This window comes from Mobula hypostoma, chromosome 6 (genome assembly GCF_963921235.1).
Source record: "Mobula hypostoma chromosome 6, sMobHyp1.1, whole genome shotgun sequence".
Lineage (NCBI taxonomy): Eukaryota > Metazoa > Chordata > Chondrichthyes > Myliobatiformes > Myliobatidae > Mobula > Mobula hypostoma.
This window is the reverse complement of record NC_086102.1, coordinates 141,792,979-141,819,507: the sequence shown is the minus strand read 5'-3', so window position 1 is coordinate 141,819,507 and position 26,529 is coordinate 141,792,979. Positions and strand designations below refer to the sequence as shown.

The 26,529-nt window shown below is 38.3% G+C and overlaps 1 protein-coding gene across 1 annotated transcript; it reads right to left on the bottom strand.

Moving 5' to 3' along the window:
* Positions 1–2,857: 2,857 nt before the first annotated feature.
* On the bottom strand, positions 2,858–25,760 carry LOC134348770 (gamma-crystallin S-1-like). The gene is made up of 3 exons (XM_063052573.1): positions 25,614–25,760; positions 5,398–5,640; positions 2,858–3,133 (listed from the first exon to the last, which is right to left on the bottom strand). The coding sequence occupies exons 1-3, from the start codon at positions 25,758–25,760 to the stop codon at positions 2,858–2,860; spliced, it is 666 nt and encodes a 221-aa protein (XP_062908643.1).
* Positions 25,761–26,529: the final 769 nt, after the last annotated feature.

Here is a 26,529-nt window from a genome sequence, read left to right as displayed (position 1 = left end):
CTGTGGAGGCCAGGTCATTGGGTGTCTTTAAACAGGAGGTTGATAGATAGGATAGGGTGTGAAAGGTACGGGGAGAAGGCTGGAGAATGGGGTTGACAGGGAAATGGACCAGCCATGATCAAATAGGGGAGAAAACCTGATTGGCCAAAGGGCCTAAATTTTGCTCTATGTCTTATGTCTTAAATCTTTCCCCTCTCACTGCGTCTATATATGCCCTCCAATTTTAAACTCCACTACCCTGGGAAAATATTGTGACCCTCTACCTAATCCATATGTCCCTCATAACTTTAAATATTACTATACTATCACCCATCAGTTTCCTTTACTCTGCGGGACACAATCCTGTCACTTCTCATAACTCAAACTTCAAGTCCCAATATCATCCTTGTGAATTGTTCCTGCTCCCTTTCTACCTTAATGACACCAACTGGAAGTTGTCATCCAAGCTACAAACTGTCTTGACTTGGAATATATCCCCATTCCTTCACTGTCACTGGGTCAAAATCTGGGAAATCTCTCTCTTAATAACTTAATGAGTACACCCACATCCCACCAACTCCAGCACTTCAAGAAGGTGGATTTCTGCAAGATTTGTAATGAACCCTCTCTCTTTGCACAACCTTTGATCTAAAACAGCCTATGTTCTCATTTTTTTCCCACACACTGGTCTTGAAAACCATCTGACTTACTCTCCATCAATTCTACCTCTCTGCGATAATAGCTAACTTGATTTTCTCTGTCTTTGTAGATGAGAGTGGCCGATAGTTACTGTATTTCCTGTGCCTTTCATTGGTATTACTATTTACTGGTCTGGAACTGACTCACGCCAATATTACTGTCCTTGGCGCTTTCTCTGCTTCGCCAAAACTCATTCACTTTAGTTATTAAACAATAAACTACTGAAGGAACTCAGAGGGGCAGGCAGCATCTGCAGAGGGACATGAAGATTTCATTTCCACAAATTGCAGCTTTGATTGCTGGTCATTATAAGCTTTGGTTTTTGTACTACACAAAAAATTAGTCCACTGTTTTCTGCAGGATGCACCTTGGTTTAGCCAATGAACTGACACCTCAGATTACTTAGTTTGGCATCTGAAGGTGCATGTGAGCTCTGCCTTCACATTAACTCCTGACAGGTCCCCAGTGCAGCCACCGAATGTGCAGTTAATACTGACATCAGCATCTCCTGTCCAACTCACAAAAGAAGTTCATGGAGGAAAATGGTTGATTTAGTGTTGACTCGCTGGGTGTTGGAAATTTCCTGTGGAGGCAAAAGGGTGGTCAATGTTTTACTTTGAGGCCTTGCAACAGGAATAAGAGTGTAGAAGAGAAATAGCCAGTAAATAGAAGGGAGGGAGAGGAATGAGGCAGGGACTGGCAGGCAACAGGTGTAACCAGGTGGGAAAAGGGATAGAACCATGTATGGGGAAGGTCAGGGTGAAGGGTGCAAGAGAATGGCTGGAAGGTGATACATATAAACAGACAAGGAGAGAGGGGGAATAATGGAAGGTGGATCCAGGAGGGAGAGACAGAGGATGAAATGTGATAGGCGGAGATACAAAAGGCCGTAGGAGCTGGAAAATGAGAAGGAAGGAGGATGAGAAGGGAGGGATGATGGTGAGATATTTTATGATGGAGGGATTCTTCCGGATCTTCACTTCAGGATGTTTTCCATTTTCCCTTGCTCAATCTCGAGTTGGATGTCTACCCTCTTCACAGTCTGGTTACTCATATCACTATTACTATTGTTCTTACACTTTAACTTTCTGAATTCCTTTGAACACTCCCCAACAACACTCACACAAGAAATCCTTAGGACTTTCACTCATCCCTTCATCTGCCAACCCCTGCTCCAGTCCTTCTTTATACTGGCTACCTTCCCTCTGTCTCACAGTTCAAGGTCTCTTGCATGATGGACAGCTGTCAATGCAGTCTTCTAATCTGTATTTATCCCTCACTAATCATAATACAACTGAAATTGCTTGTAATTGGAAGTGTCCCTTCACATGGTCAGAAATTAGTTGTGAAGGAAAGATCATTTGGGAAAAGAGAGTCTCTCTAATTAGTAGCTTGTGACAAGAATTCTCATTAATGATGTTATTGTCAACACTTTTGTCTTTTAGGCTGTAAATGTCTCAAAAATACTGACACAAAAATGGATGGTATGTGTCCAGTTTGCAACAGGCGGGAAGAGGCAGTGTGGTGGTGCCGGTAGTAGAACCACTGCCTCACTATGTCAGCAACCTAAAGTGATGTCTGTATAGGATTTGCACATTCTCACTGCAAGCCCATGTCTTCTTTCCAGGTGTTCTGGTTTGTTCTAGATGTGGGAGGTGAGCTACTTGGTGGGTAAATCGACCATTGTATGCTGTTCTCTGTGTGTAGGTGACTACAATTTGGGGAAATTATGAGAATATGTGGAGATTGTAAAAATGGGATCAATGAAGGATTCATGTAAGTGGGTAGGTGATGTTCAGCCCTGACTCAGTGGGCCAAAGGGCTTGTTTCCATGTTGTATCTCCCCATAAGAACAGGAATCCACAGAGGTGTGACAATTTATCACTATCCTCTCAATAGGAAAAGATGACCTGATCAATAATGAATTACATATTCAGCATGTCTCTGGATAAAATTTATCTCCACAATGATAGCAGCTAAAATGAGAAATAATCCTGAGTTGAGGTTAATATGAGTCAAAGCCTCCACACAGGACTCAGGTACCATTGCTGTTTTGTATAGTTAACACAATGTTATAGCAACATGAAAATAAATGAATTATAATGACAATGGTCTTGCAAACATTATTTTATTTTCTGAAATATGTTCACAGAATAATATGCTGGTGCTTAAGAGCCAACTAGAAGTCCCTCATTCGTCTACAGGAACCAACGGTTGAGTTGTAGCCGCCCCAGTCAATGTATCTCCTGTATTCCCCTGGTCTAAGGAAGTACTGTCGGCCTCTGTAGTTGGGATGTTCATAGAAGATCCAGTAACCATCCATCACCTGACAGGAGTGAATGTCACGGTAACGGAAACGATCGTAGACAGAGGGACAGTCGTCCATGAATTCCATCATCTGCCCTCCAAATTCAGGCTTCTCATAAATCTTCATCCTGTAGGTGCCCCCTCGGTACTGGAATAAAGGATTTTATGCATCCTTAATGCAGTATAATCATGTCAAAATGCATATAAATATCACAGACTTTATATATAGATACAGTTGTATCAAGCCTCAGGATTATCAATAATTAATTATATTTCAAGACTATCCTTAATGAAATAATGTGGAGAAAATTTATCTCTGCATTGAAGGCAATTAAAACCTAGACAATCATGACTTAAGATTGAGGAAGTTCACTGTTTCTACAGGAGGCAGCTAAGAACCATTTAATCTCATGAATATCAAAAAAAAAATTTGGTTATTGATCACATAAAAGATATATAAGGACATTAAAGCATGCTCAATATAATCACATGAATGTATATATGACAGAAATAATGTTGTTTTTGTGTTTCTGAATTAGATGGATCTTTTGCGTATCGATAGAGAGTAATACCTGATTGAGGAGTTTGTTATGGGTTTCTGAAAACAGTATTAACAAAAAGAACAAAGTTTACAGAATTTAGTTCCACTGAGGATAACATGTAATTAATGTGAAATTTATGTTAAAGGATCATGGTAAATGATAAATGTACATACAGTATGTGCTGGTCTGTGTCTGTAAATAGCTTGAATTACTAATATAAAAAAAGGATGCAAATTATTCTGACGGTTTTCAGATTCCTCATTCCTCACTTCCTCTGTCAGAACTGTAAATATAACTCTACACAGGATGTGATTATTGGAAACAATAACACAGTCATCTCTCATTTCAACCTGGGTATCTGATGGAACCTGGCATTTTGTTTCTTATTACCTGACAAATGTGAAGCAGATGATTTTGAAATAACTTGCAATTTGTCGGAGAGAGCAGATTGCTTCAACATTGAGCTAACATGGATTTAATGGGCCAAAGAGCCTCATTCCATGCCTTAACCTCACTGTGGTTCTCTGATATCATGCAATTAAACAAGTAGGTTTTTGTAATCCAGCCGAGAAGCAATCTAATTTGGTGAATAAGGTGGATGTTTTATTGTGCATGAAACACCACACAAATTCATGAAAAGAAGCCATTCGTTCCATTAAAACTTTAAAAGTCAAAATTATTTTCTGTCCAATTCCTCTTATCTCTTATAAGATGTTACAAGGAATAAGTAGAGAGGACAGTCAGAGAATTTTTCCCAAGGCTGAAGTGGCCAACAGGAGAGCGCATAAATTTAAAGAAACTGGAGCAAAGTGTAGTGGGGATGCAAAACATAAGGTTTTTACAGAGTTGTAAGTGTCTGGAACATTCTGCCAGGTGTGATGATAGAGGATGATATATCTAAGCAACTTTAAGATTGGCATATGATTGAAAGAAAAATGGAGGGCTCTGTGAGAGGGAAGGGTTAGTTTGACATTCTAACAAGTTAAAAGGCTGGTACAAAATCATAGTCCGAAGGACCTGTACCGTGCAGTATATTTTCACATTCTATGTTCCATGTTCCCTGCTCTTTGTGGGTTACATCAAATGAATCATAGACTAACACAGCACAGAAAGTGTCTCCTCACACCAACTGGTCCATGCTGACTGAGATGTTCATTTCCCATTTCCCTATGCTTGACTTATAACCCTCCGATCCACTTTTTGTATTTTGTGATTTTTGTTTTACTGAGGTCTGAGCCATCAATGTCCAGGTGCTATAACTGTGTACATGATATTCTGTAAAACTACCACAAACTGACCAGATATTTTCTGTGGCCCAACTAGACTTTAATAAAGACACAAGAGAGGGCAGTTTCTGGAATCTGGATGAGCACACAAAATGCTGGAGGAACTCAAAGGGTCAGGCAGTATCTGTGCAGTCAACATTTCAGTTTGAGGCTGTTTATCAGGCCTGATAAATACTGCTTGACTGGCTGAGTTCCTGCAGGATCTTATGTGTAGACATCGGTTCAGCATAAAAAGCCAATGATGCATACGCCAGTGATAATAAACCCGATTCTGATTCCGATTCTTTACCCAGTGCCCTCACAATCACGGATACAGCTCCATCTGTCAAAAGCAATCGGACATTCATCCTTCACACCAGATTCACTACTTTCCTGTACCAACTTCATTTCTGTTGACTCCTTCAAGAAGTATCTACTGACTCCAAACTTGACTTCAAATGCCAGCAGCTAACTCTAGCATTTTCACATCAGCATAACATTTCAGAGAACGAGCTTATGCACAAGTGTAATTATTGCAAATGTCAGCCATTTTCTAGCAGTGTGCCAAGTGGCTTGAAATACCTCAGTCACCAACAGCAACTTACAGGTGGGTAACTGCGACAGGACTTGACACAGTCACTGAATCCCATCCAGCGCTGGTAGTCAGGATACTCTCCCCTGCTCAGGACATACTGGTATCCCATGTAGTTGGGTCTCTCGTACAACACCCACCAGTCACTGTCAACACGGATGGAGTTACAGCGGCTGAAGTAAGGGGAGAGGTCGGCACAGTCGGAGCTGCACTCATAGTGCCGACCCTGGAAGTTCCTGTCCTCGTAGAAGATGATCTGTGGGAAGAAATAAATAGCTTAAATCAGACTGAGGACAAGTGATGGTTACAATATAATTCACAAAATGAAAAGTGGTCTTGCCTTTCCCATTGTGGTGTACGACCAATAACCAACTGACTACATGTAACTGTAACTGGGTATTTATATACTGGACAGAAAGGCTTTTCCAGCAAGGCCTTTGTAATGTAAATGATGCAAACCTGAGGTCAGCAGAAAACAACATATGTCCCGTGAATGCTGAAAAAGCACCTGAGGATACGAGACGTGTCAATGATCCAGTGATTGTTTTTGTTTTGCGGTAGGCAATTTAATTCTACAATGCAGTAAATCAGCCTTTTTCATTCTATGCTAGGGATCATTCTCGAGTTCCAAACAGTCGCAGTGCCGAGATATGTCCTGAATTTTACCAAAATTTACACATCAGGGACAACTTGCAGTGGACAATTAATGTACCAATCTGCAAACACAAGGAAATCTGCAGATGCTGGAGATTCCAGCAACACACAGAAAATGCTGGTGGAACGCAGCAGCATTTTGTGTGTGTTGCCTGAACGTACCAATCTGCACAGCTTTGTGATGTGGCAGGAAATCAAGACACCCAGAGGAAGCTGATGAGAGAGAAGAGAGGAGCTGCAAACCCCAGAGTTGTTGAATCTGGCTCACTGTAAGGACCAGGAGATGGCATCTGTGTCAGGTTTTGGTGGGACTCAAGTGCAGACCAATGAATACTTTTTCACCAGGATTTATTAGGGAGCGCAAAGGCAACAGTCTTTCAAAAACAGAAGGCAGGCACAAATCCAAAATGGCAGGCAGAGGTCTTACCAGGAAAGGCAGTCAGGCGAGGGCAGACAATCCAGAGCGCACAGGCAAAAATCAGGTCCAAGAATGGGCAAAATCCAAAACACAGAGCCAGGCAATATCAGTTGGCAGAAGTCACAATGACAGGCTAGAACAACACAGGTCAGCACTGGGATGAACTGGCAGAGAATGCTAGTCAAGGCGGGGTTTAAATGGACAGGGTAATGAGTTAAAATTAGAAATAGGTGGGTGCAATTGAGGAGACAAGCAGGTAATTGGAGGAAGTCCAAAAAGGAAAAGGGTTGGGCCAGAACCCACATGGCCAGGTGAAAGAAAACAGAAATTAAAGACTGTCGTGATCCAGAGCTACCAGCAGAGGGCCTTTGACCTAGTGTTCAGACCGGATCCTTAACAGTCTGTCATAGAGATGTTTCAAAAAATTTTCTTTCAATATTCAGCTGCAGATTCTGGGCCAGCACAGTAGCATAGGTGTTAGCGTAATGCAATACAGCACCAGTGATTCAGGTTCAATTCATACGCTGTCTTTAACAAGTTTGTATGTTCACCTCTTTCCATTTCATTTATCACATTGTCCAATTTTCCTGCTTGGTATAGGGTTCTTACATTCCAAGTGGCAAAATTTTGTTTTGTGTTACTTGAATTTTATGAGCAGTAGCTTGATGCAGGACTCGCTTGAGGGCACTAGATGGAGTAGATCGCATTTTGGCTCTGCTCCGTTCATTTTTCTATCTTTTTACCACCCTTTTACTATTTATATTAAAGTGTTTATAACACTTTTACATGCTTGAATTTTGATTTTTAATCGATTGAAATGACTACCAGAGGCAAAAAGGCATTAGCTGAAGGCAAGGAAGCCGGTAATGGAAATGGAAAGAAAGAAGGTGCTTTTGAACAGCCAAGACAGTCTCAACTTACTTTGGAGGCTATCTCGAAGTTCCTGGATGATAAAAAAGATAAAAGATTTGCTAACTTTGGAAGTATTGTTAAAGGAGATAGAAGGTAGATTGGCAATACTTAAGCAGGAGAGCGAAAAACAACAGCGACAAATTTCTGAACTCGTTGAAGCTTGGAGACAGAGAGATCACAGATTGAATTTATTGGAAAAGAAATTAACTTCGAACACTTAAACATTGGAACAGTATAAAGTCAGGATTATTGACTTGGAGAGTCATAGTCGGAGATAGAATTTGTGAATAATAGGACCCAGTGAAGACGTCGAGAGCGGTGATCTTACTAAATTTTTTTCTCAATTTTTAATGCAGGTGTTCGGCTCTGATGTTTTTTCTTCTCCCCTAATACTTGATTGTGTCCACCGGTCTTTAAGAGCTAAACCCCCTAAAGAATTAAAACCCCGAACTGTGATACTTCGATTTCACTATGTGCACATTAAGGAGCATTTAATTTGAATTGCTCGTCAGAAAGGGGTTATTATACATGGAGATCTCAAATTTTGTCTGGTTGAAGACTACCATCCTGAGGTAATGCAACAAAGATCGCTTTAAAAACGGTGATAACTGAGTTATATCAAAGAAATTTTCGACCATCTCTGCTATTTCCAGCTCACCTAAGGGTTGTTCTGCCTGATAAATTGCGTAAATGGTTTAAATCCATGGACAAAGCATATTAATTTCTTGAGGATCAAAGTTCGAGCTCTGACGTCTAATAAATTTACCGTTTTTTTTATGTCTGTATTCACTTGTTTATAAGTTAATAACCTGTTCATAGATTTGGACTTTTAAAGTTTGAAGAATTTTGCCTTTGGTTTGATAATGCTCAAACTTTGTTTTGGAGTATTGATATTTATCATGCTTTTATGTTAAAGTTCCTTTTTTCTCTCCCTTTTTTTATTTTATTTTATTATTTTCAATTGTTTTTGAAAATAAGAATCTGATTTGGTGATTGATTTTTCTTTCTTGAAATAATAATAAGATTGTATTCTGTTTCACTTTCCAAGATCTTGCCTTTCAAAATATTTTGTAGCAGGCTGTTTTTTTAAACATTTGTTTGGGTTTTTTATGGCATTCTCTTCTCAATGTTTTGACTGCGGGTGGTATTTTGTATTTCTTTTCATTGGAGACTTGTCTTCAAGAGAGATGGGGGTAGGGAAGTGTCTAGTTAGTTATCTGGCTGTCTATTGGCCAGTTTTTGGGTCTTTGTGAGTGAGGGGTGGAGCTATTTTTAGTTTGATTTTTTTCTATCTGGGTTGATCTGAAACTACAAATATGTCTGAATTGTCATAACTTTCGGTTCCTCTTTAAACCCTTTTCCCTCTTTCTGATTCATGAGTTTCCTATGCAGTAAAGTTAACCTTTTTATCACCATATGGTTTAATTCAAGTACGATGGATAATATTATTAATTTTGTTTCACAGAATATGATTGGTTTGAATCATCCGATTAAACGGAAGAAGATTTTAAAAGTTTTTCATAGAATGAATGCTGAGATTATCTTTGCCCAAGAGACTCGTGTAAGGAAGGAGGATAATCAGCATTTTTTTTTAGGTTTTGGGAAGACTAACAATTCCACTCTAATTCACAGGCTAAGGTGCAAGGAGTACCTATTTTTATAGATTCCTCAATTTCATTTGTTCACTATGAAACAATTTCAGACCTGAATGGTAGATTTCAGTTAATTACTGGTTTACTTTATAACTAAAAAGTTGTTATGGTTAATATCTATGCACCAAACACCGATTATCCCAAATTTTGAAGCATTTATTTGCATCTCTTCCTGATTTAAATGAATATAGGTTGATAATGGGCGGAGATTTTAATTGTTGCTTGAATCCCTCAATGGACAGGTCTGTGCCCAGTCAGGTACTTCCAGACAAATCCGCTATTTTTATTAACTCCTTTTTAATTGACTCTGAAATTTTAGAAGTTTGGAGATTTTCATATCCTAACAATAAAGAGTTCTCATTCTTTTCTCATGTACATGATAATTTCTCCAGAATTGATTACTTTTTCATTGACTCTCGATTATTTTCATCTGTTACTGCCTGTGAAGTATGATGCAATTGCTGTTTCTGATCATGCGCCCCTGAAACTATCAATGAAATTAACTGATGTAACTTTCAGTGCTAGACAATAGCGGTTCAATTCTATTCTGCTTCGGGACTTAAATTTTGTTAACTTTATTAAAGAACAGATGCCCTTTTCTCAACTAATTTTATGGAAGAAATTTCCAGTGGGATATTATGGGAAACTTTTAAAGTATATACCCGTGGGCAAATTATTTCATATTCTACTGGATTGAAAAAATGAATTAATAATGAAATATGTACGTTGGTTGATAAGATTAAAGAAATTGATAAAAAAAAATTCTTCTGCTTCTAATTTGGAGCTTTACAAAAAGAGAGTTGAACTTCAGATGCAACACAATTTGTTATTAACATCCCCAATTGAAAATTAATTACATAAATCTAAGAGTCAATTTTATATAAATGGTGATAAATCGGGTAAATTACTGGCCAACGAATTGAAAACTACTTCAGTTAAACGTCAGATTATTAGAGTTCGTAAACCGGATGGTATTTTAATGGTTGATCACGATGAAATTAATAAATCTTTTCAAGAATTCTATACCTCTTTATATCAATCAGAATTTCCTGACGATTCTACCATAATGCATGAAATTTTAAGAAAATTGAATATTCTGAAATTACCACTTAATGAATGTTTAACATTCATGCACCCATCAAGGAAGAAGAAATAAAGAAAGCAATTTCTTTGAAGAATTCTGGTAAAGCACCCGGCCTGGATGGGTATACAGTAGAATTTTTAAAAATCTTTTTCAAGTCTACTTTCTCCTTGATTATGTAGAATTTTTAAGGATGCCTTATCTGCAGGTAAATTACCACAATCTTTTTATGAAGTATCTATTTCTTTAATTCCTAAAAAAGATAAAGACCCCACTGAATGTGCATCATATAGACCTAGATCTTTGTTAAATGTGGACTCCAAAATTCTTTCCCAAGTATTAGCAATTAGATTGGAAAATGTATTGCTATAAATTGTTTCTGACGACCAGACAGGATTTATTAAAAATTGTTTTTCATATTTTAATGTTAGGAGGGTAATGAACATTGTTTATACTTCTCCATCTAAAACTCCAGAATGTGTTATTTCACTTGACGCCGAGAAAGCGTTTGACAGAGTTGAATAGGAATACTTATTTAACATCCTTGAGAAATTTAACTTTAGCCCAAAATTCATGTCTTGGACTAAATTGATATATCATATACCTTTGGCTTCTGTACTTACTAATAATCAGAGATCTCCCTTTTTTAGGCTTTTTTGAGGTACGAGACAGGGCTGTCCTTTAATCCCTTTACTATTTGATATTGCCTTGGAGCACTTAGCAATCGCTCTTTGTGATTCACCCAATATATTTGGCATTATTGTGGGAATGAGTCGCGTAAGGTATCATTATATGCAGATGACCTGTTGCTATATATCTCTAATACAGAGAAATCCATCCCTGCAGTAATATTACTACACGCTCAGCTTAGTAGTTTTTCTGGTTATAAATTGAATCTTAATAAGAGTGAGCTTTTTCCATTAAATATACGTTCCAATCTATAGACAATTACTGATTATTTTACTTATTTGGATGTTAAGATTACTAAGAAGCATAAGGATCTATTTAAAGTTAACTTTTTACCCTTAATTGATCATGTTAAACAACTGCTTACTAAATGGTCCCCATTGTCCTTATCATTGTTTGGTTGAATCAATGCTATTAAGATGATTATTTTACTTAAATTTCTGTATCTATTTCAGGTGACTAATCTTTATCTCTAAATCTTTTTTTGATATTTTTTGATATGAAATTTCTTCATATATATGGCAGAATAAAAATCCTAGATTAATTAAGAAATATTTACAGAAATCAAAAAAGGATGGCATTTTGGCATTGCTGAATTTTAGATTCTATTATTGGGCAATTAATATTCAATACCTAACATTCTTGGACACAAGATCTGGATGAAATTCAATGTCCACGATGGGTGAACCTCGAGTGTACAGGGGTTCTCATTGGCTTCTATTTTAGGGGCTTCGCTTCCCTTTGCATTTACTAAAATGAATAAATAAACAAACGATTAATCCAGTAATTAAACATACAATACGAATATGGTTTCAATTTCGTAAATTTTATGGATTGAATAAATTTATCTTATCAAGTCCTATTATATCCATTTTTTTCTCCCAACCATCCAGAACTGATCAAGCTTTTCTTTTATGGAAAATGAAGGGAATAATATGTGTTCATGATTTATTCATGGATAATTGTCTCATGTCCTTTGAACAGTTGTCTAATAAATATAATTTGCCTAGATCACATTTTTTTCAGATATTTACAGATTAGACACTTTTTGAAGGTTATCTTACCTACTTTTCCACTATCACATCAAACTGAAATTACAGAAAACATTTTGGGTTTAAACCCCTATCAGAAGAGTTTAATAGCAACTGTTTATGATTTAATTATGAATATACGTTTAGGTGTATCTGATAAAATTAAGAATGCATGGGAAAGAGAACTTCAGGTATCTTTACCCGCAGAGAAATGGGAGAAAATTCTCCAACCGGTCAACACTTCTTCAATGTGTGCTAGACACGCTTTGATACAATTTACGGTGGTTCATAGGGCCCATATGTCTAAGGGTAAGTTAGCTCGTTTTTATGGTCATATAAATCCTGTCTGTGACAGATGTAATTCTGAAGTAGCTTCCTTGACACATATGTTCTGGTCTTGCCCTTTTTTGAAAAAATATTGGAAAGACATTTTTGATATTACTTCAGTAGTTTTACGTATTGATTTACAACCTCATCCTACTACTGCAATTTTTGGATAACCAATGATAGACTTTAGTCATTTATCCCCTTCAGCTTGTCGTTTGATTGCTTTTATTACATTAATAGCCAGAAGATCCATTTTATTTAAATGGAAATATTCCAATCCCCCTACTACATTTCAATGGTTTTCTCAAACTATAACATGCTTAAATTTAGAAATAATTAGGAGTGGTACCATTAATCCTTCGGTTAAATTTGAAGAAACTTGGAGGCCATTTATTCAACATTTTCATATGATCTAAGTTGACCCTTTCCGAATCCTTTTTAATAACATTTTGTTTGTGTATAGAGGAGCGGAGTTAATGACAAATAATGATCTTAACCGATGAAATATGGCAGCCCAGTCTTTGTTTTGTTTTGTTTTGTCTTGTTTTTTTTACTGTGGGGGTTAAAAATTGTTTTGATTCTTTTTCATGTTCAGTTATTAAGAGATTGGGAGGTTTAAATTAAATATGTTATCGGAGTCTGTGCCTGTATACATTAACCGTTATTAATGCAATCCTGATCTCTTTGTATCATGATCATTGTAATGTTTATCAATTTAAAACTCAATAAAAAAGATTGTTAAAGAAAAGAAGTTTGATGACGGTCAGGGATCCCTTACTGCCCAGAATCAATCATACCGAGCAAAGCATCTTCAGAATTGTCTTGAAGACCCCCTTGACGCTGTTGCTGTGTGATACATTTTGTGAGTTTCACCATTGTTTTCTTAGCAAATAGATTCCAGGAAACCGAGCAACAGTTTTTTGTCATTGCCTTCCAATAGGCGAACAGAAGAAATCGACATTTCTCTTCCCAAATGTTCATCTGCCTGTACTATAGCCGTTGACATTTGAGGTCCTCGCTCATCCACCTTCTCTGTTATAAATTCAGTTACTGAACCTGCTGGATCTGCCGTTGGCCTTCGCTCATATCCTGAGCAAGAACCCTTGCAGGTGCTACCTGTTCAGTAACTGGCAACAATGAATATCGATGGAGACAGGTTATATAAAAACAACCAAACGTTTATTAAACATGGATAAACGATTGAGAAAAACAAATGAAAACCTTAACCAGAAGTTAACCGCTATGCAGCCGTTCAACAAATCGTCACTCGGCACTGGTTCTTAAAGCATTAAATGTGAAAACAGTTCTTAAACTGGTAAAGTCAGAATAGTTCTGAAAATGGTAAATTCGAAAGTCCAACAGATTTATACATTCAATTGGGAGAGAATTCTCTGGAGAAGGATTTCTTCATAGATGTGAATTTCCTGCTGGTTCTGTCCAAAGGATTCACGATGCAGGAAATAAACAGTTTAAAACAATTGACCTTAAGTTCTAGAGAGCAAACTTTGCATGAACTCTTTGCTCTTTTGGCAAGAGTTATCTTCGATGCCGGTCACTACTCCTTCAACGAAGACTCAATAAGGTCGATCCTTTGTTAAACTGCTGAACGATATCAACTCCTCTCAATCCTTCGGGTCCTGTACTTTGATAAAGTCTTCACTCTCCTGTACTACTGCTGGAATAAGGTACATCAATACATCTAACAAAAATTTCCAGTCCAGCACTATTGTACCTTGCAACAGAACGTACACACCATTTTAAAAATGAAACTGCATCTTAAAAACAAATCTGCAACAGAAAAGGAGACACAGTACGTTCTAGTTGGAAATCTAAAAGCTAAAAACTAACTGCGTCATCTGGGGTCTTCCCTTATATACCCGTGGTGCACATGTCATCACGTGACCTCACATTAGCGGGAAAATTACATCAGGTGACCTCCAAAAGACCATTACAGCATTCTCACAAAAAAAAATCACAGATCTCCTTGAGGTATGTAACACCTCCCTCCAAAAAAATTTTGGTCTCTTAAAGAACAAAATTTTAACAATTAACAATTTACAAAAAAAATACAAAGGTATAAAATTTACAACATACACAATATATACAGTCTTATCTTTTAGCACATTACAAAATAATGTACAGTTAGGAGTGTTACAAATGTTAAAATACCACTCCATAAAAACAAATTTTCATTGTACATTTAACATGTAGATAAACAATTAGCGATCACATTATCTTTACCCTTAATATGAGTGATCAAAATATTGCACTCCTGTAACATTAAACTGAATTATTAAATTGGAGTTTAATTTCCTTAACCCTTTTCCTTAACGGTCACAGTGGCATGACCAAATTCACTTTTAGCTAAGTTAATAGTTAAGTTAGCTTTTGAAAGTGTCTCAAATCGTTTCTCCACCGCAGTACTATGTGCTTTCCACGTAGTATTTCCTGTAACTAAATCATCAATATAGGCATCCGTATCTTTTAATCCCTGAATCATGCTATTAATTATCCTCTGAAATGTACCTGGTGCATTCTTCATCCCAAATGGAAGAACATTATATTCATATAACCCAGATGGGGTCACAAATGCAGAAATCTCTCTACCTCTATCCGTCAATGGAACACACTAATAACCTTTTAACAAATCAATTTTTGTAAGGAATTTGGCTTGTCCAACTTTATTCACTCAATCATCTACCCTAGAGATTGGATATGCATCAGTTTTTGTCACAGCATTTACCTTCCTGTAATCTGTACAAAACCGCATACTATTGTCTGGCTTAGGCACCATAACACACATTGAACTCCAATTTGAATTAGAATGTCCAATAATATCATTCTCTAACATATATTAAATTTCTTGTTCAGCAAGTTCACATTTTTCCCTGTTCATTCGATACGGATGTTGTTTTATGGGTTTTGTATCTCCAACATCTACATCATGTGTAACTACAATGGTTCTTCTAGGGACGTAATGAAATAAATCTCTATATTTAAAAAATAACTATTTCATCTGCTCTCTCTGCTCTGGCTGGAAATGAGCTAATTTTTCATCAATATTTTCTAGAATTTTTGAATTTGGTAACCTGGCTGAAATAATGTTGGGTTTAAAATTAGGTTCAGATGAATCCTCCATTAAGTTTTTATCAAGATCAGACTCATTATTGATCACAACAATCATAGTAGCAGCTTCTCTCTCATAATACGGTTTTATCATATTTATATGACACAGCTGTGGTGTCTTTCTCCGATCTGGGGTTTTTATCACGTAATCTACATCATTTACCTTAGATTTAATCTCATAAGGACCATGAAATTTAACTTGTAATGGGTTCGTTTGCACTGGGAAAAGAAACAACACCTTATCTCCAGGCATAAATGATCTCATCCTAGCTTCCTTATCATACTAAATCTTCATCTTCTCTTGAGCTAACTTTAAATTTTCCTTGGTCAAGCTGCAAGCTTTATACAATCTTTCTTTAAATTTTAAAACATAATCTAGCAAATAAGTGTGTACCTCTTTATTAATCCACTGTTCCTTCAACAAGGCCAAAGGTCCTCGAACTCTATGCCCAAACACAAGTTCAAAAGGACTAAAACCTAATGATTCCTGTACTGCCTCCCTTAATGCAAAAAGTAGTAAATGTATACCCTCATCCCAGTCCTTTTCACTTTCCATACAATATGTCCTAATCATAGTTTTTAGTGTAGAATGAAATCTCTCCAAGGCTCCTTGTGATTCTGGATGATATACTGAGGAAATAATCTGTTTTGTTCCCAGTTTATAAACTATCTGCTGAAACAATCCAGACATAAAATTACTACCTTGATCCGATTGTATTTCCTTAGGCAACCCAAAATAAGAAAAGAATTTTATAAGAGCCTTTGTCACAGTTTTGGCTGTTATATTCCTAAGAGGTACTGCCTCTGGAAACCTAGACACTGTGCATATAATAGTTAATAAATATTGATATCCAGTTTTAGTCTTTGGCAAAGGACCTACACAGTCTACAATCATTTTTGAGAACGGCTCACCAAATACTGGAATTGGTTGCAGTGGGACCACTGGAGTAATCTGATTAGGTTTACCCACAATTTGACACGTATAACACGTTCTACAAAATATCGCCACATCTTGTCTTAATCTAGGCCAATAAAAATGTTTAGAAACTTTGTTCATAGTTTTTTTACATCTAAATGACCACCCAAAGGAATACTATGAGCCATAGTTAAAATCTCATTTCGATAAATTTTAGGAACTACTACCTGATGATTATCTTTCCATTTCTCACTAGCAGGAATTGTAGGCAATCTCCACTTTCTCATTAATACCCCCTTTTCAAAGTAATATCCTACTGGTACTTTTTCAATTTCACTATCTGGAAGAGCTTGTTCTTTTAATTTAATTATCTTAGGATCTCTACCCTGCTCTGCTATCATCTCCTTCCGAGATAAAGACAAATCTTCCTGGTCAGACTTACCACCAAAATCCTGATCAAATAATGTAGGTAAGAAAGTTTCTGATACATCCTCAAAATTCGAACCTTGATTTGAATTGTCATAGGTAACAACCTCATCCTTTACATCAGTCTTTTTAGCCATAGCTCTTGTTACAACTCAGGAAGAATCTGTGTTAGAATCCCTTTGTGGTTCCTCAGATTTGAATTTATTGTCAAATGCACTTCAGGAAAAACTTGTCCACCTGCTAAATCATTCCCTAACAAAAGACAAACATCATTCACAGGTAAACTGGATTGTAGTCCTACTTTAACAACCCCTGTAACTAATCCTGACCTTAAATTTACTCTATGTAAATGTACTGGCATAAAGGCACTCCCAACTCCTCTTATATAATTTACCTCACTAATGTCAGACTCATCACTAAACTTTAGCACATTGTCTAATATTAGTGATTGAGAAGCTCCGGTATCCCTAAGTATTCTTATTGGTACTGAATTGGATCCTTCTTTCAAGGATACAAATCCTTCTGTTATAAAATGTTCATATCTCCTCTTAACTTGGTCAGACTCTGACACACCTTCATTAATATTTTCTGAACCCTGTGGCTTTACAGGTTTTTCAATATGCTGCACACAAGCATCAGGGACTACTTTTTTCTCTTTCTTTTTCAATGGAAAGCAATTAGCTACTACCTGTCCAGGTTTCTTACAATAATTACAAATAATACCAAAATGTCTTTCCTTCACATGTCTCCCTTCATCCTTACCTTTCTCACTAACTTCAGATTTAATTTCTGGTTTACCTTGACTCTCTGTGCTATTTTTCCTTTTAAAAATCTTACCTGGAGAAAATTTATTCTTGTGGATTAAAACATACTCATCAGCTAATTTAGCAATCTCCTGCAATGTAGCAGTGTTCCGTTCATTTAAGTATGTTCTCACTTCAACAAGAATGCTTCTTTTAAATTCCTCCTGCAAAATCAACTCTTTTAATTTATTATACTCCCCATTCAGATTTTTAGAGGAAACCCATCTCTCAAAACACACAGGTTTCTCATAGGCAAATTCCACATAAGTTTTTTCCACCGATTTCTTCAAATTTCTGAATCTTTCTCTATATACTTCTGGAACCAACTCATATGCCTTTAAAACATGCTGATTAACCATATCATAATCCAGTGCTTGCTCAGCATTTAAAGCTGTATAAACTTGTTGTGCCTTTCCTTCAATTACACTTTGTAACGTCACAGGCCATTGCTCTTTCGGCCACTTTAAACAGAGCAACAGTTTCGAAATGCTGGAAATATTTGTCCACTTCAGCTTCATTAAATGGAGGAGCCAAAATACCCTCACAACCAGCAACAAACTGTTTCGTAGAACCAGAAGACTGATCCCCGGACTTTAATTTCTCCATCTCTAGCTCAAATTTCCTCTGGTTTTCAGCTTCTCTTTCTTCAAATTCCTTTTTGTTATTAACCTCTCTTTCTTCAATTTCCCTTATTGTAATAGCCTCCCTAGCCTCGAATCCCTTCTGTTTATTTATAGCTTCTACCCGACTTCTTTCCAAATCTGCTTCTAATTGCTTTGACTTTATTTGTTCAAGATGTAACTGCATTTCCAGATTACTCATTGGAAACCTATCTAACACCTCCTCATCAAACATTTTCCAAGTAATATAATACTCAACGATTTTTCTTTGTATGAAAGCCTTGGTGGAATTCTTCATAATTCTTCATAATTCCTTTAATATCCAACTTCCTAGCAATCTCCAATATCTCAGGTTTTCTCGCATTCACTAAAGACCCCGAGTCAGGTGTGTCCATAAACCCATCAATTTTCCAAATCAGAATGGCATTTAACAGCACTTAAACTCAAAATCGGAACATATCCCACGAGCCCCCACAGATTATGTTACATAACCGGCAACAATGAATATCAATCGAGACAGGTTATATAAAAATAACCAAACATTTATTAAACACGGATAAACGATTAAAACAAAAACAAAAACCTTAACCGGATGTTAACCGCTATGCAGCTGTTCAACAAATCGTCACTCAGCACTGGTTCTTAAAGCATTAAATGCAAAAACAGTTCTTAAAGTGGTAAAGTCAGATATGGTTCTTAAAATGGTAAATTCGAAAGTCCAACAGATTTATATATATTCAATTGGGAGAGACTTCTCTGGAGAAGGATTTCTTCATAGACGTGACTTTCCTGCTGGTTCTGTCCAAAGGATTCACGATGCAGGAAATAAACAGTTTAAAACAACTGACCTTAAATTCTAGAGAGCAAACCTTGCATGAACTCTTCGCTTTTTTGGCAAGAGTCACTACTCCTTCAACGAAGACTCAATGAGGTTGATCCTTTGTTAAACTGCTGAACGATACTGACTCCTCTCAATCCTTCGGGTCCTGTACTTCGATAAAGTCTTCACTCTCCCGTACTACTACTGGAAGAAGGTACATCAACACATCTAGCAAAAATTTCCAGTCCAGCACTATTGTACCTTGCAACAGAACATACACTCCGTTTTAAAAATGAAACGCGTCATTAAAAAAAAACACAACAGAAACAGAGACACAGTATGTTCTAGCTGGAAATCTAAAAACTAAAAACTAACTGCATCATCTGGGGTCTTTCCTTATATACCCGTGGTGCACATGTCATCACGTGACCTCACATCAGCGGGAAAATTACATCAGGTGACCTCCAAAAGACCATTACATCATTCTCACAAAAAAAATCACAGCTCTCCTTGAGGTATGTAACACTACCGTTCTGGGTCAGAGCGGCCCTGGGAGCAATGAATGACTGAGGGGTAACTCCACTTTCTCCAAAGCTCTGAAAGTCCTCCTCACCGGTTACAGTTTAGAGTCATACTCAGGACTAAGTGATAAATGAAATGGAAAGACTAAAGATTAACATATGGAAATTAGTGAAATTCATTGGATAGGTACTGGAATGTGTCAGAATAGAAATAAAACACTAATTTATTCTTGTGGAACATCCCACACAAATGGAGTAGGAATTCTTATAGATGAAAACATGGCAAAAAGTGTTTTAGGACATTGGACAATATCAGAAAGAGTGCTCCTTGTTAGATTCAGAGGAGAACCATTTGATTTAACAATTACACAGGTATATGCACCAACAACAGATGGAACAAATGAGGATATAGATAAATTCTATGAAGAGGTTGAACAAGCAAAGAATGGACGCAAATCTCAAGATAGTGTTATTATCATGGGAGATCTCAATGCTAAAGTAGGACAAGGTGCTGATGGAAATACCATAGGAAAATTTGGACTAGGGGAAAGAAATGAAAGAGGTGAGAAATGGGTAGAATGGTGCAAGAAGAATAATGAGGTCATAATGAATGGTCATTATGTATTATAAAAACCATCCAAGACGCTTATGGATCTGGAAAAGTCCAGGTGATAACACTAGAAATCAAATAGACTTTATTACTATAAACCAAAGATTTAGAAACTCAGTGACTCAATGCAAAACATAACCAGGTGCAGACTGCAATAATGACCATAACCCTGAGAATAAATGGGGAAGACATAAAACAAGTACAGAATTTTTGCTACTTAGGAAGATGGGTGACATCAGATGGCAGGTGCGACATGGACATCAAAAGAAGAATAGGGATGGCAAAAGACACCTTTACGAGAATGAAGAGTATACTGACCAATACTAAACTAGGCGTGACAACCCGCCTCAGAGTACTGAAATGTTACATTTATCCAGTTATGTTATGTTACATGGCTCAGGATGTTGGACAATATCTAGTAACGTGAGGAAACGAATTGAAGCAGCAGAGATGTGGTTTTTGAGGAGGATGCAAAGAATATCATGAATGAAATGAATATCTAATGAGGATGTCATGATCAGAGCAAACACAAAAAGAGAAATAATGTATGAGATTGTGAAACGGCAATGTAACTTCATTGGACATATGATTAGGAAAGAGGAGTTAGAATGCACGGTAATTATGGGAAAGATTGAAGGGAAGAAAGCAAGAGAAAGACAAAGACAAATGATGATGGAGACAGCAGCCAGAGAACTGGAAATGAATACCAATGAATTAATTCACTTGACCAGAAACAGGAGCGTGTGGGCCATTTCAGTCAAAGCTCAAACTGGGCACGGCACCTGATGACAGTGATATTCACCTCATTACCATGGTTTCCTCCTGATTCTCTGGTTTCCTCCCACATTCCAAGGCTTACAGGTAAGAAAGCTGTGGGCATGCTATGCTGGAACTGCAAACTTGACAATACTTGCAGACAGACCACAGAACATCCTCGGACTATGTTGACTGTTGTCGCAAATGATGCATTTCACTGTATACTTTGATGACTCAAAAACTTTTTAAAAATGTATTCATTTCTCATGATCTGGTGTTATTGGCAAGACCAGCAATCAGTACCCATCCCTAACTACCCTAGAGAAAACGGAGGTGAACAGTTTTCTAAGTCCCTGCAAACTAGTAACTTTCTCCAACAAAGCTGTTGGCAGGGAGTTTCAGGATTTAAACCCAGTGGCGATGAAGTACAAGAGATACCTTTCCAAATCAGTGAGCTATGTGATGTGGAGAGGAAGCTACAGATGGTAATATTCCCCTGTCCATTGGGAAATATTATCAGAGCAGCCAGGGCAAGTATCCACAGTGTTTTTTTTTTGTAGATGATACACACTGCAGCCACTATGTATCAATGCTCTGAATGAACATTTCAGATAATTGGTAATCTGCCAACCAAGAAGAATACTTTGATAGTGTTAAACTTATTGAGAGATGTTGGAGCTCCACTCATCCAGCCAAGTGGAGAATATGATGATGTGCCACGGGAATGTGATTCTTCCTGTGCCTCGTCATGCTCTTTATTCTCCACAAGGAGTGGCAGAATCGCCTTCCTGGCTACTGGATCACACGATTAATTTCATATGTCCGGTCTGCCGGAGCTGAGTTTACGTGCTAGAACAGGCATGACTGAATCTTACCGGGTATGAGGCCTGCCAGCTACCCTCACCTGGTTTAGTCTGCCTGGCGAAGCGGAGTACTGAGGTGTACAGAACATACAGACAACATACCTGGTGCCACAGGTGAGTGCTGAGTGCTGAATGGAGACCAAAGGTGAGAGAACTGCTTCAGAATGGACACAACAAGCCTCTTCACCAGAGGTGCTACCCTCTGCAGACACAACGTACACCCTTACAATATAAATAAGTAAAATATAACATTTTTTCAGTCATAGCGCTGAGCACATGCTTCAATGCGCTGATTTGTAAAGCAGGTGAAAGCTTTGGAAATGTTCAACAATATTGTCATTAGGGGAGCAGAGAATTCCAGCCAAACAACAAAAGAGAACAAAGTATTGTCAACTCTTAGGCAGCACTTTATAGATTTGTTTATTCTTGGACATTGGTGAATGAAAATATGAATGTATTTTTTATGCTGTGATGGGAGGCTTATTATTACACAGCTGTCAGTTGACTTAGCCAACCTCTACTCCTATTTCATCTCCATATCACTGAAACCTTCAGTCGTGTTTTGCCCCAAGAATGCAGTGTTATTTCTTTTTCATGTAGGTATGATTCTCTTTTGAAACTAACCAGTAATCCATTTCAAGCCTCAGTTTCAAACAGTGTATTCTTGATTATCACAGCTTTCTGTGTGGAACAAAATCCTCTTTCATTCCCACATGATTTTTACTGTCAGCAAGGTGCTGCTCTGTTTCCAGCTCTTCACAGGAGATGCGCAACCACAGAGTGAACCATTGCATTTGTGGATTCAAGGTATTCGGTTATGTCTCAGCTTACAGCTCTTTTCCATCAGCTCTTAAAGCAGAATGAGAATTCAAGCGGTTAGTCTATCGTTTAGTTTGCAGTGAATTGGACACCAGAGTGTTGGAAGTTTGCTTTTCAAACAAGCTGAAGGGGTTCAGGGGAAATGCAGTATAAGTTCTGTTACAGATTCAGAACAAGTTTAAGGAGTTGGAGAGTTTAGTACTTCAGCTCAAAAATTCAATATATCACTGGACATTTCTCATGCACAATTTGCCCAGAAATGTGCAACTGTACCTGGGCCGGATGACTGTAGTGATCATTTCCAGGTGAAATTGTACTCATTGGGACAATAACCCTGACAATTCTATACACATTTCTCCTCAGCATGACAGATCGTTTCAAGACATCAGCCACATGCTGCTCATGGCATGTTTTATCCCCGTAAATCAGGTCTTTAGGGTGCAACTTGCAACCTCTGTTGAAAATTCACAATAAGATTAGGATCACCTTGTGCTGTAAAGCAGATGGGACCAATTGAAGGATTTCTGTGCTGACACTGAATCCTGGAATATTCGTCTTTGACTATAAAACAATGATAGAGTGAGCTGGAGATTGTCTGTCCACACCTGGGCAGGAAACGGCAGTAAATCTGTGCTGATCTTCACTTTCAAAGTTTAGATCTGTGGAATTTATTAGAACTCTGCTTTGGAAATGGAGTATAGTGTAACAACACAGCCATTGTACATAACGGGTATGATTGTAGGGTAACGTAATTGGGAGGAACATATATAATTCAGAAACTCCGACATTGAGTTGGGGTTTCACTTTAAGAGGCTGGTCTGAGGTGAAAACATTGTTAAGTAAGGATTTTTAGTGTGCTTTTGTGTTCAGGTTTTGGAGTTCAATAAAAACTGTTACGGTTCTCATTAAATATAAAACACCTCACTACATTTTATTTCTAGAAACCTGCGCTAGTAACCCCCAATGCTCTGGGACAATTCCAGAGTTATTGAACATGTTCGCCAAAAAAGTGGCTTTGAAAATGCCAAAGTGTTTGGAGCAAAATGCCATCGCTTGGTTTGTACAAGCAGAGGCCTAATTCCCTCTGTGAGAAATTACTGCCCTGCCAGTGACACCAAAATCTATGATATGGTGGCGTTGCTCAGCAAGTCCACGACCATGAGAGGGGTGAGTCTGCACCCGCCTGTACACCATTAATACCAATCGCTGAAAACTCAACTTTTACAGACTTTTGGACTATTGGAGTCCGAGCACACCAACCAATCAATTGCTCTCTCTACCCAGTCTCAGCATTGTTAGACCATTGGGGCGAATGGACCACATGATGTCTCTCCCGGGAAATCACCATCTTTATATTATGTTTAAAGAACCCTTCATGTAGCGAATTCCTGCGCAAGTTCGCATGGCCCCTGCTAATGCACCCATGAAGGATTACAGGGAACTTGTTAAAATGTCTGATAATCTACACTCAACTAGGCAGTGCTGTATCATTCCTCCTCCTCTCCCTACCTCAATAAGCCCGGTCAGCAAGGCCCTCAACACCAGGAAATAGACTGCTCCCTGTCTGTGTTTTTACCACACTCGCTTTGGAACGAATGTGAGGAATTGCCAATCGCCTTGCAACTTTGACAGTGCCAGCACATCGGGATATCAGAGATCTGTGACCACCATGGGTTCCAATTGCCAGGGGCATCGACTGTTCATTACAGACACCATTTCAGGGTGACCCTTCTTATGTGATACAGGTATTCAAGTTGGTGCACTGCCGGCATCGCCTATTGATGAGAAGGCAGAGGGTGACGAAACCTCACTAGAGGCCGCCAACAGCAGCAGGATCCAGACTCACAGGACACGACGGGTGATGCATTGGGTGACATTACACATGGGACTTTGCCTGGCTAAGGTGGCTCGACCCCTGCTCAGTGCAGATTTCCTGTATGCCCAAGGACCATTAATCAATCTTAAGACTGCCAGCTTGTGGATGTCAAGGGCTTTAGGTCATTACCCTGCTCCTACAGTAAGTTCCCCACAATGACTCTGCCAAGCGCATTCACCACTACATGTGAGTTTACTTGAATCATGGACGAATGTTACAAGTGCCAGGTGATTTCATTCCTGATGCCACAACAGCCTGGTTGGTCTCTCAATAGCATTCCTCCCTCTTCAGTAAATTCAATTCCTTCACACCTATTCTAACCTCCCCTCATGGCGTACAGCACTTTTGGTTTCCTGTAACCTACATTCCACCCCGTTTGTTTTTGTCCACCATGACACGCACCAACAATCCCTTAGACCCTCTTATGAAGGCTCGTTCTATGTTTTGGAACAGGTAGAAAAGACTTTTGTCATGGATAAGAGGTGTACACCTGATTGTATTTCAGCAGATCACCTTAAACCGGCCCACCAAGATTTAGAGTGTTCCGCTGCCAAGCCCCTGACGTCACATCATGACCATGAGTGTGTCAGCGTTCCTGCGGACAAGCCAGATGCACCTGCAGTTCCTCCACCGATGGAATACAGGAGCTGGGCCGGGCGGCTCATCCGAGCTCCAGAAAGGCTCACAATGCCGATTTTAGTGAATTCTGGGGTGGGGCCTGTGTAGGGTGATGTAATTGGGAGGAATGTACATAATTCACAACAACCGACATTGAGTTAGGGTTTCGCTTTAAGAGGCTGGTCTGACGTGATGACGCTGTTACGTAAGGATGTTTAGCACGGTTTTGTGTTGAGGTTTTGCAGTTCAATAAAATGTGTCACGGGTTTCATTAAACATGAAACGCCTCACTTCATTTTATTTGCAAAAAACAACATGATCAAGAATGACTTTCTACTCGAGTGCATCTTATCTACTGACACATAATTGAAAATAGATTTAGAACTGTAGTGGATTAAAGGCTATCTCTGTTTTCTTTTGAACATTAGTTTCTAGGAATGCTTTATTCCATATTATCTGCAAAAGTAAGTTGTCAAATCACTGTAATAAAACTTATACAAGATTGTGTATGGGTTCAAGAGAATTCAAAGCACAGAATTAATAACTTAGGAAAGGCCATTTTATCTGAGTCCACCAAACCTTACTCTAGACAACATTATGCTTTACAGTAGCTGCCTGGAATTTGCTCAAGTAGCCGAGCAACCCAGACATTGTATATCATGGTCTTCCTAGGTCTCAGGAAGTACTGCTGACTTCTGTAGTTGGGATGTTCATAGAAGATCCAGTAACATCCATCACCTGACAGGAGTGGATGTCACGGTAACGGAAACGATCGTAGACAGGGGGGCAGTCATCCATGAATTCCATCATCTGCCCACAAAAGTCTGCACTCTTAGCCATGGAGGATTTAAAATATGAAGGAAAACATCAAACTCGAATGTGTCAAGGACAACAGAAGCAAACAGATCAATTGCCTTTGTTCCTGCCATGTAGTTGGGGATGGAAGCCGCCACTTTGTGGAACTGCTTTACATCTTCCATTTTGTGAGATAAAGTTGCATTGCTTTCTGTGCTTTAAAGAAAACACAATGTTGTTTCAGAAATCTGCTGGGTGTGAGATAATTTTCAAATAAGAAGTTATTTGTGAGATGTCTTGATATAACATGCAGGTTTGTGAATGCTGGGGTTGGTGCCTGCCTAGAGTGACTGGAGCTGGATACTGAAGAGAACCAAGAGCAATAAATTATTGATTGTCACTTGCTGGGAAGAGGGTAATAAATGGATGTGAGCCTGGAACAGAGCCAATAAAAAGGAGTTAAATGTCAGACCCTTGACCTACAGCCAATGACACTGCAATGCAATATTTGAATTGGTAAGGAACGAATACAAAAGTGGGCTCTTCGAGCATCCTATCAAGAGATCCACCATTACAGGAAGAACCCTCACACCGGGAGTTGGGTGAAGAAAGGATTGATCACCTGGCCAACGGAAATCCCCTATTTCGGTGTTATAAATTGGAAAAGTGGTATGGGTGAGGAAAGAGTAGAATTCATATTCTAAGTTGTTGACACAGGGTCAACATAGTTCCATTGTTGTATGTGCAGAGACAATAAAGTGCCAGTGCCCATTAATTATAGTTTGTGTAGTGAGTTTCATCACCTCGTACCATG